This window comes from Pholcus phalangioides, unplaced genomic scaffold, assembly GCF_987345545.1.
Source record: "Pholcus phalangioides strain wild (caught in Gottingen) unplaced genomic scaffold, Ppha-v1.0 ptg000001l_1, whole genome shotgun sequence".
NCBI classification, from domain to species: Eukaryota; Metazoa; Arthropoda; class Arachnida; order Araneae; family Pholcidae; genus Pholcus; species Pholcus phalangioides.
Window position 1 is genome coordinate 17914328 of NW_028301594.1, and position 12075 is coordinate 17926402.

A 12075-nucleotide genomic window follows, 5' to 3' on the forward strand; every position below is an offset into this window, starting at 1 on the left:
ATTATTATATATTCTTTTTCCACCGACATAACACTAGCGCAACTCGCGGTTGTTTGTACTTTGGATAACGTTTTTATTGAGAAGGCATGAGGGAGGGTGTAGGCCACAAAATAGTAAAAAAAAAAAAAAAATCTAGAGAGAGAGAGAGAGAAGTAAAAACACTCTAGCCCTAGCAAAACAACCAAAAGGACACAACATTCAACAAAAAATCCTACTCAACTCCTCCCCTACTACATTCCCAATCTTCACACTCGGGTTTTTATTATTATTACATGTTATTTTTTTTTACTGAAACCTCCCTTTGGTTCTTGATGGCGAGGGAAAAAAATGGACAAAAAAGAAAAAAACTTTAGAAAAATATGTGGGCTCTTCTTCTTCTCTTTTCTGTAAAGAGATGAGGAGAAATCCTCTCACTCATTTAAAAGACTATAGTTAAAAAGAGCGGACGGGCACACGCACGCGTCCCGGATTGTCGAGGCTGTCCGCGTGAAATTTCAGACATTTTAATGAAATAGTTTCGTCCGAGACTAATTGTGTATTCGATTTTTTTTTTTTTTTTTTACCCGTGAATTCCGTGAACTTTTCGAAACTTCGATACAAAATATTGCATGTTATTATTGGCCTTTTTTTTTTGGACTTTCGTGTGTGTGTGAGAGAGAGAATCGAAGGATATTGTATTCATTGTGAGCTGTCCAAGAAAGGAAAAGTACAGAGAAGGAGAAGATCACCTCAGGAGACGAAGTGTTTTCCCTTCTTGTTCTTTTGCTCCCAAGACAGTGACGACGGCACATCCATACCATTCGATTCACTATACCTTCGCCTTTCTTCTAGTTTCGACCAAAGAGAATATATATATATATATATTTATAACAAGAGAGGATGTGAGAGAGAGGGAGTGGAGAAGCGCAAGGGGCCAAGAGTTAATCAAAATGAGACTTGATATGTTTTTGTAGCAAAAGTTCCACCGTGCGAATGGAAACACACGTCGGCACCTCCGGGTCATCTCACCGTTTATTTTACGTCTCCGTCCTTTGTTGAATCTCAAAATACTGCGGAAAAGTCCCGGGAAAAGCTTCTTCTCTCCGTGGGAGCCCCGGGGACATTTGGAGAGAGGTTGCCCAACCATACAAGCGAAGTTTGTTTCACTCCTTCTCACTTTTCTCCTAGTATATAGTATAGTAATTTCACACCAACACGAACAAAGAATTGAGTAACATGGAAAGTTGTTTCTTGAGTGAGAGAGAGAAAGAGAGAGAGAGAACTGTGGAGAATGAGATTCTTCTGGAACATGCCATTCCTCATCCAACCGGAACCTATAAAAGCCAATTGACAAAGACTTCTATCCGGGATTCTGTGTTCGAGTGTTGAAGTGAAATCAGTGAGAAAAAAAAAATTCCTAAAAAAAAAAAATTCATCCGAGAGGAATAAAAAAATTGGAATCGAATATGAATATTTACTTTTTGGTGATTTGAATTTACGATGTTATCTTTTTGAATCTGATTTCGTACAGCTTGCTGCTGCTGCTGCTTGTATCCTGTTATCTGAGAAATTTGAGAAGAATCAGAGAAAAAGATTCTATTTTTCCCATCATGCAAAAGAGAGAAAGCCAGATCGTTGATACATTATTTCATCTTGAAGTCTATCAGTGACTGCAATTGTCCCGGCTTATCTGTCGCGCTTTGTTGACTCGTAAAAGTCTTGTTAAAAACCTTATGGTGAAGATTTTATTTTTATTTTGTTTATTCTATATTTATCTTCTGTTCTACCTATCATAGCAAAGATAGGCCCGGATACAAGATTATTCTCGAAAAAGAAAAAAAAAAAACAGATAAGAAATTTTTAGAATAACAAAAGAAGTGCTTGGAAATGTTTAAATGCCCGATTGTATATTTTCGTGCCGGGGTAAATATTTTATGCGTGAGACCGATTTTTCGGAATCATATTATAATCGTTAGAGAAATCTTTTGTGTTTGAATGTTTGTGGACGGAAGCGTCGGATATTTTTCGTTTACACAATATATGGAAAGGATTTTGAAGAAATTCGTAATTATTCCAAGGGACATGTTTACTGATAAGCATTTGTAAGCAGATGGTCTGTGCCGATAAAGCGTTTGATATCCCTCCGTATCAGTGTTAAAGGAAGGTATTACTCACTTTTTCGGTAAATATTGACGTTGAGTTGAATAATATTTGAGCGAAACTTATACGAGGAAAAAGAAGTTGAGAGAAAAATCACGGCTTTTATCTTGGAAACAGTTTTTGTGTTTTTTTACTCGTTCTCTCTCTATCCCTTATTTTGACCTTCGTCGTTGAAATACGGACACTGTTTCACATTCACCTCATATGGACTTCACGGACTCATTATCGAGGAGACAGAAAATGGCGAATTTGACGAACCGTTATCTTGGACTTTTTACCGACCCGAGGAACTTTATGTACACACCTGGCATGCTATACGCCACTTCGAACCAGGCTAGGCGGATCGACGGTGCAACGACGAACGCCGCGACTGCCGCCGGTGCAACAACTTTCAGGCCGTTGACGGCTTTTGATATGAGCCGGGTGCTGGCACCAGTCGTAACGAGTCAACAAGCGGTCAGTGTTCAGCCGTTGAGTGACCATCACCACCACCACCACCATCGTAGGACGGACCCACCGCCTCAGAAACCTCCTTATTCCTATATAGCCCTGATAGCGATGGCTATTAGGAGCTCTCCGGACAACAAGATCACGCTGGACGGGATTTACAAGTTCATCATGGACAGGTGAGTTTCTCTCTCTCTCTTTTGTATCTTTACATTGTGCCGAATATTTGCACATAATTATATGGTGGAAAAGAATGTTATGAAATCAATATCATAACCAGCTGTTTAGGTTGAAATTTTGATGAAAATTTATAGTGCAATTTTCTAACAGCATCTACATGCTAATTCGACTTGAAAAATTCATGTGTTGTTCAGCAATACAATTAGCAAATATAAATCATACATTAAAAAATAATGTTCGAAAGCGATTGTTATTCTGAAAATTGTTTGGAAAGCTACACGCGTATATTCAGAAGAATTAATCTTATTTATTTATGAAAATGATTAACTTTTCACTGTTGTTATCGTTTATAATGGGCTAGTGAAATTATATATAAGTTAAGGGATTTTAAAATAAATATTGTAAAAGAACCTTATGAACTATCAAATATAAATTATTAAATATTATCATCCTCATAACAATACTCCTACACAACAACAAATCACAAATGCACTGTCATTAGTGACAAAAGAAATCATATCAAGCCTAGATATCAGTTCCAAAAAAAAAAATTTTTTTTTCAATATTTTAAATTTTATGATATTCTTACCATATGTGGTAAATATAACTCTGTCATTAGAAAATGTGCAATAAATTATAATTTTTTTAAAAATTGAAAATGCATAAAATATTATTAAAAATTCTGATGTACGAAACAAAATAATTTAATTATTTTTGAAGCTTCAGTTTCGTTAACACAACACGAACACCAAAATTATTTAGTATTTGATGCATAGCATATCTATATGAGTGCAGTTTATCCACCTTTCCTTACATTAAACATCTTTATTTCAATTATATTCTCTAAAGATCTTTTACGAAGTTTTATTATTTTAAACTGGAATAAATTGAATTCAGTTTTTTGAATTCATTCTAATAGAGGCAAAAGTATTTATCCGATCGGTTACATGCTTTGCTCCGAGCGACCAAGGAAAAAACGTGCTCTGTGCGACCAAGATAAATATCGTAGTGCTCCCAGCGACAAAATCCTTTTCTATTCTACACTTCGACAATAGAGGACCAGCCCTTATCAGATGATACTATAATTGCCAGTGATTGTTCTCCTTTCAGTTCGTGTGTAAAAGAGCAAATTCCTCTATTGTCGAGTATTTTCTTTTTCAAACTTTTATATATATATATATATATATATATATATATATATATATATATATATATATATATATATATATATATATATATATATATACACTGTGGATTTTTATAACCACTCGCAGGCATAATTTCCGTAAATCGAATTATTTCAGTATAAAAATTCTGCTTCCGATAGCGGCTGGGGTGGGGATATCCAAATCTAGCGACAAGATTTCTCTGTTATCGAAAAGATATCCCAAGAAAAAAGACCTCCGTTGTTTGAGTAAAGAATGAAGAAGAATTTGGTCGCTCAAAGTACTGTCGCACAGAGCACGACACCGGTGCATTTACATCATTACATAATCTGTATTTTTTTTCCCCCACAAGTTATCATTAACGATATAGTAAATGAAAATGAAGACAGAAAAAAATATAAGCTAAAAGAGAAATTTTTTTCAAGGAAGTGATTTTTTTGAGGGGTTGGTAATAGTTTTTTCTTGTAACTTATGTGTAGCACATAATTTCATAACTTTTATTCTGAGCAAAAACTTCATTAAACAAATTAATTGGGTGAATGAGTGTTTTTTCAGTTGAACTTTAATATGTGAACCAGAGATTTTCATGAATTTTTTCAGGTTGGGAACACGGGATGAATTTTTTTTACAAAATATAACTTTACTATAGAGGGACCTGTGAAAAATTCTGACTTGAGGGCCAACGTAAGACCAGAATCACGTTCGGACTTAGTCCTCAAATTCGAATTATTCAATGGAAGCGTTTTTCCTTGATGTAGGTAGCTCAATACGTAGTCGATGAGTTTTAATTCCGTTTTTTATATCCGTTACGGGAGCTCTTCCACCTTTTAACTTTCCTACGTAGAAATATTATAAAACATGTTATTTATCCATTGATTTATTTCAAATTTTTACCACATATATTTGATTGTATATGTTATCTTATGCCAGTACAAAATTTTACATATCTATAATACTTAAGTTTTTACAAATTTTTAAAAAAGAAAAAAAAAAACCGCATTGGCAACAGCTTGCGCGCGTGATGAAATAACATGACATCAATAAAATTGAATAAAAATTGATTCAGCTCATAAAATGACAAAAAAGATTTGAGATCTATTCATGAGTACTTGGATTATAAAATTTTATTTTTAATTTAATTTTCTTAAATTTATAATTAATTTTGAATGAGATTGAGTTGTATATATAATATCTCAATCTTTTTCATAATTTTATGAACAGAACAGTTTTCTTTATTTTGAATCAATTTTATTGGTGTCATGTTATTGTTCATCATTCGTGTGAAAACTGCTTTTTAAGCATTTTTTTCCTTCAAAAATTTGTGAAAAAACAAGTATTGGAAAACGTAAAATTTTGCACCCCCGGTATAGGCTAGTATACATAATCAAATACACGTGGTGAAAATTTGAAATATATCAATGGATAAATATTTTAAATAATAATTCTATATAATAAAGATTTTTTACCATGTTAAAAGGTAGGAGGAACCTCACCCCCCCCCCCTCCCCAATAGTTTACGGCCCGGAGCATTCGCCACATATTTAAGTCTATCATATGCTCAATGTATGTTATATAGGTTCATTTTTGAATGAAGAACAGTTTTTATCCTCAAAATATATACGATGGCCAAGCGGAGATAGGGGGGGGGGGGGGTTGGAGGTGCCCCCCCCCAGCATCAAAGTTGGAGACTACTGATCTAATGTATATGCGAATATATGAATTGACATCATCATTATCATGTCCCCCGCCCCTCCCCCCCCCCCCAGATTTTCATGTCTATCTCCGCCTATATACGACAGGAACCATAGGAGGTTTCTGGAGAATCATTTTGTATTGGTTTATTTTATAGGAAACGTAATTACAGAACGTTTATCAGCAAGATGCGGGTATGAACTCGAAAATATCCTGTGAGAAAGATACGTTATCAGAGCAGATACTTTTTTCCCATGAAACATTTTCTGCATGTGTACAGTATAGTTTTAAAGAGTTTACTTTCTTCACTAAAAGTAGTAGAGACCAGTGCCATCTTAACGCATGGGCTCATCCGGGCCTCAAGAGAAGAGGGACCTCACAAAAATGAGATCCTGTTGAAATTTTCTAGGGTTTACCAGGTAGGGCCTCCGAAAAACCACTTGGCCCGGGGGCCCATGATACTCTTAAGACGGTAGCGACACTAAAGTCTTCTAAATAGAGTTTATGGCGTTGCTCTCATGTTACTATCAATTAAAAATATTCGTGCTTCTTTTTGTATGGATCGTAATTTGTTACATATAATTCACGGTGGCGTATAATCTGCCTATAGAAATTTGTAAGGACAGTGTTTCTCAAAGAGTGAGTCGAGGCTCCCAGGGGCATTGTCCGCCTTCGTCAGGAGCTTCGCGGCGAGCTGGAGATATTGATTTTTGCGCTTGTTTATGATTTGAAGTGGTTCTTTTACAAGCTCGTGAAAAAATATCTACTAAAATATTCTACAGATGAACTCTGAATTGGGCAAGGAAGCCGCGGGACAACGAAAGTTTGAAAACCACTGTCTAAAGAGAATCTATATCTTCACTGTTCAAATCGTAAGAAATGGAAAGAGTTTTTGGTTAATAATAAGCACAGGGCTGGAAATAGAGGGGGCAAGGGGGTGGGTAACTGTCCGGTAATCCCGAGCGGCAAAATTTAGTGGGGCGGCAGTTTTAGGTAGGAACAAAGAACACCGTGTTATAAAATTATCGAACTTCAAAGTTGCAGGGGGTGGCAAAATAATGTTTGCGCCGGGTGGCTGAATCATGTTTACTCCGGGCTGCAAAAGTAATGGTTACGACCCTGGCCATTTTACTCGTGTCTGTATGACCTTCGATATAAAAAAAATTGCTTTTGTTTGTTTATATATTTTTTAAATATTTATTTTTATTACAATCTCTCTTTAAAAAAAAACTGCTGCCGATAATACACTGCGGTCCATTACGGACTAAGAAATTTAGATGTTTCTTCCTCACGTAAGATCTACGGATTGCATATGGAAAATTACAGTATTATCGCTAGATAATTTCGATACGTTGCCCCCAATACATTCACGGAAAACAGTTACGTATGATTTGATAGAATATCAGAAGTATATGCTTATAGGAGCATTGCTATTATTTAAAATGTGGTAGATTATGTGTGTATCTCTATTTACAACTGATAGTATTTAGAAATATTTTGGTATCTGGCATAAAAGATACTCTTATTTTTTCTTCTTTACGGGGATACAGTAATTATCACAAGCATAACCCTATAATAATCTATTTCTCTCCAAAAAAAATCTCTACATCTCCTCGAATCACAATAGCCCAATTGAACAGCTTGATAAAAATTTTATCTTTTAGGGGTCACACACACGCACATAAAAACAGTTACGATAAAATGAATTTTGTTATGAATCAGGGATGGAGAAATAAGTCTCCAAAAATTTACATGCCCTGTAGAGTGACCTAAAATAGCAGATGCCTAAATCAATATTTCATATGCCCGAAAGATATTACTGCTGGATTTACTTGCAATTTTCTTTAAAGAAATTGATTTATTTACATTAAAAATATCTGGAATCATGTAAAGCTTATATTCTTTTAAATAATCGAGGTTTCGAAAGAAATACGAAAGTTCCAAAGGAATGTGGTCACCAATTAAAAATCTAAAGTTAGTCAAGCGTTTGATTATAATTTTCTGCGCTGTTGTTGTCGGAACAGACATTACAGTTCACCTCGCTTATAGAATCGTAGCCGATTTACAGTGCAGGACCGGACTTGGACAGGCGCGAGCCTAGGATAGGGTTGGCCAGATCATGCGACTGAAAAGCCGGGGCAAATCCTCATAAAAGCCGGGAAAAATATCTCTAATTCACTGATAAAAACAGTGGGGGGGGGGGGGGAGAATCGGGAAAAAATAATGTTCCGAGGACATTATAATGTCGAATTATAAGGCAATTAATAAAATTGGCACAAGAGGCTGGACCTTGCATGGTTTAGTTCAGTGTTCTTCAACTTTTTTCTTGTTGCAGACCGCTGCAACCAAGTGAACAACACATCCTGGCGAAATCACATGAATGGGAAAAATAATTTGCAAACCGACGAGAGAAAGAGAGAGAAAATATGTGAGGAGTAAAATTTCACGGCCTTGTGACGGATAATACAGTCGAATCCCGTATTAACGAATACCATTATAGCAAAATTCTCGTTTTAACGAACACTTTTCTAATCCTTCGGATACGTTTACATAAGAACAGTGCAAAAACATGGAATTCCTTGATAACGAAATTTCAATCTAGCGAAGTGATTTCTTCGGTCTCTTGTAGTTCGCTATAACGGGATTCGACTGTATTTCATATTTAGATAAGTACCGAGCTATTATAAATGTGAGAAACAGCATTAAGTAAGGACCCCAGCTACACAACACTTTTTTTGTAAAATCATACTATCTGTTGTGAATCTTAAAATAAAATGGTAGTGTTGATGCATGTGCAGCTTGTGTGCGAAAAAATGAACACACAACATCTAGTATATTATATATAAACTATATATAACTTTCATTTTTGTGCTGCAAACCGGTATACATTGTATTGTACTCTTTATAATTCGTTGTATAATATTAATCACTATATAGTCGAATCCCGTTTTAACGAACTCCAAGAGACAGGAGAAATCACTTCGTTATAACGAAATTTCGTTATAAAGGAATTCCAGGCTTTCGCATGGTTCCTCTGTAAACTTATTTGGGGATTAGAAAAAGTGTTCTTTAAAATGAGATTTTTTTCGCTATAACGGTATTTGTCGAAACGGAATGCAATAATTTGTACTAACCGCTATTTCGGCACATAAAATTTACACTGGTATGAGGCATAAAAATAAAAATAGTTTCATACACGTGTTGTTAATTTCGATACGGCACATCTGTTTAAAATCAACAACCATTTTACTTTAACACTTATAAAAGATAGCTTTATATTTAGCTTTTATATAGTAGATGGCAGCAGACATCTCAAGCGATATCTATGTGCATTTCTCTTCCATACAAAAATTATCGGTACGAAGAAAGTGAATAGAATTCTAGCTCATTCATCAATGTTCAAGGCATTATAATTTATCCTTGTGACGGACAAAAAATGTTTGGGAGTAATTTTTTACAAATGTCTTTCGTTCGCACATTGCTGCTCTGAAGGTATCACAAGTGAAGAAAAAGAGCCCAGTTGCATTATATGAGAGCCCATGTTAAATGTTAGGAACGCAAGAATAGGTCAAAAGACGTTGATTACACATTTGCATTATGCATTGGCGTATGCAAAGGGGAGGGGGGGGGTGCTGGGGTTCTAACCCTCCCCCTCAAGCCGAGATTATAGCGTTATTTTGCAGGGAAAAAACGTAACACCCCCCCCCCCCCGAGAAGAAAAAGAATTGAAGCCCCCTGAGAAAATTCTGCTTACGCCTATGGCATTATGGCTTCCAAAGAAAGCATTTCTGTGAAATTTCACGCATGTGGTTGGAACACTTGCATCATATCGTCAATGAAATAATTAGAAAAAAAAAACCGAAAATGTTAATTTTTTATTTTTTTTATATGCCTGCGCCGGGCATGTGGTCGAAAAAAAAAATACATGCCTGGTCTAAATTTTAACATGCCCGTGCATGTCGGGCAATACATTTAGTCCAGCCATTTTTTGGAAATTTTCAACTGCATTATTTAAAGTTTGGAAAAGTTCATAACTTGAGCAGAAAATGATGATTGCCGACTTTCCGACAATGAAGGCTATCTAATAAATGCACATAACATTAACCCTGGCACTGACGAGATATCTCGTCTCCTTAAAAGCTTCTTATTTTAGCATTGACAAGCTCAGATATTTTGTAAAGGTTATTTCCCAATGAAACACTTTTTTCTGTATCGCTGTCTTTCCACCTGCTGAAAATCGGAAGAAAGCCTACTTCATTAAAAAAGATGTCATTTTATAGGGGGTTTAGTAATTTCTGCTGCGCCGCTTAAAGGGTTGATGCAGTTATACCAACAAGTTCTTTTATCAGCGATTTTTCATTTTTCTTTTATGATGATTTTAATATATCCCGAATTTCGAATAATTTTATTTTCCTTCTGACAGCTTTTAGAGGGTGGTACTCCATTAACTATTGCTATCTCGTGATCTTTCATGGTAGAGATCCTGATCTATTATATACATGTATTAATTTATATTTCTCTCTCTCTCTCCAGGTTTCCATATTACCACGACAATAAGCAAGGATGGCAAAACTCTATACGACATAATCTCAGCCTCAATGACTGCTTCGTCAAGGTCCCGAGGGAAAAGGGCAAACCTGGCAAAGGCAGTTACTGGACTTTACAAACAAACGGCGAAGAGATGTTCGAAAACGGTAATTTCAGAAGGCGTAAGAGGAGAAGCAAACAAATCATCAGGTCATGTCACAACGGCAGCAGCAACAGATCGAATGCCGACCCAAACAGCAAAAGTTCAAGTCGGAAATCTCGAGCCTTGTCGAAACTGGCGCGATCAGCTGGCCCGTATTCTTGTGACGACGCCATGGACTTGAATCGACCGGGAGTCATCGTCACGACCAATTCCCGCGTGGCTGACGAAAGCGTGTATGTCACGGATAATGACAGCAGCAATTCGGTCAGTCGATGCGACACCGATGTTCACGAGGGTGACCACTCCTCTCAGAGATCGAAGAGCACGTCACCGCTCACACCTAAAGCCGCGAACTTCACGATCGACAAGCTCATCGCTAAAGAGGAGAAAGAAACGACGACGTCGTCGAGAAGTTCGGCGAAAGCTCGGGAGAACAGCTCGTTCGACACGTCGCCGTCATCTTCCAGAATTGCCAGCGAAATGAATTCTAGGTTGTTGATCGGTTGCGAAAAGTATTATTACGTCAAAAACCACTCGAATCTCTCGTCCGCATTGTTCACGCCGCCGAATCTTTATCCGACCATGAACCTCATCTCTGGCGGCAAGATCCTCTTGCCTTACTCGCCGACTAGCTTCGTCTGGCCGAATCTCCCGGTCGTGTCTTGCTTGAGCGGCGTACAGTACCCGAGGCAGCAGGACACGACAACACCGGCTATCACGCCGTGGGCTTCGGTCCCGACTGCAGCTGAGGCGCCTTCGTCCAGGAAACACTGGACTCCAGAAACGGACAGAAACTCTAGTCCCGAAGAGATGGAAAATTGAAGTAATTGGAATCTCCACTCGGATTCCAAAATTGATGGCTGTACATCATACACTTCTTCATTAAAAAATTTTCCTTCACTAATATAAGTTCAGGGTTAGACTTTAATGTAAAAATGACATTGTGCGAAACTTCGTTGAAGTTGTGAGGAAAGGACATTTGAAAACACGACGGAGCCACCGGAAAATGTGCCGCTTATTTCGTTCGAGGAATAGCAAAAAAAAAGCTCAAAGTACGTACCAAATGGATTTTATTCAATGGAAATTCCAGTTACAAGCATAAAACACTGGATTTTGTAAGTACTATAACAAACAAAACGACCCTGTCGCACATTAAATAAAGAAGCACGTTGCTTATACATAAGAGACGAAGGCTATAGAACGTAACTCTTCTCGGTGTCAGTATTCTCAAATTCAATTTCGTTTTGTAGCATGTATATTCATACACTTCAGAGTTAGCAGAATACGTACGCACCTGATTTGAACCAGTGAATTTATATAATTTGCAGGTTGTAACTTCTTTGTTGTGCCAACACATATTTTTCATGATTAAATTCGTTGCTCGATGAAGCACAAATTTAGTTTTCATTGATTTCATTTTAAATTTTTGCACAGTGTGTATAGTCAATAAAATTTATTGTCTTCCGATGTTACGACTGTATATCGTTATTAACGTATTTGTGCGCTTATGGGGATTAATATTATATTTGCTTCAGTGATTTGACAAAGGCAGGAAATGCATGTGGTACCTCGAGTTACGAGTTTGATTCTTTTCCTGAAATTCACTCGAATTATGAACTACTCGAATCTCGTAGCAAAGTTGAAGTCGTTCTACTTTCCCATAATAACTGATCATTTTGATCATTTTTGTCGCACCTCGGTCATTTTCTGCACGCGAGGGCTAGTTAGTCCGGGACCTACAATTTACTGCCGATTCCGAAT

At 36.8% G+C, this 12075-nt stretch overlaps 1 protein-coding gene across 1 annotated transcript; it reads left to right on the forward strand.

Annotated features, from left to right (window-relative positions):
* The first annotated feature begins 419 nt into the window (after positions 1-419).
* LOC149090003 (uncharacterized) lies at positions 420-11781 on the forward strand. Its single transcript, XM_089231881.1, has 2 exons — positions 420-2765; positions 10158-11781. The coding sequence occupies exons 1-2, from the start codon at positions 2344-2346 to the stop codon at positions 11134-11136; spliced, it is 1401 nt and encodes a 466-aa protein (XP_089088007.1). The 5' UTR covers positions 420-2343; the 3' UTR covers positions 11137-11781.
* Positions 11782-12075: the final 294 nt, after the last annotated feature.

Bases quoted from the DNA above. Each gene is read 5' to 3' on its own strand.
- LOC149090003 (XM_089231881.1), top strand. From the start codon at position 2,344: ATGGACTTCACGGACTCATTATCGAGGAGACAGAAAATGGCGAATTTG. The intron at 2,766-10,157 runs GTGAGTTTCTCT...CTCTCTCTCCAG, and splicing joins TACAAGTTCATCATGGACAG to GTTTCCATATTACCACGACA.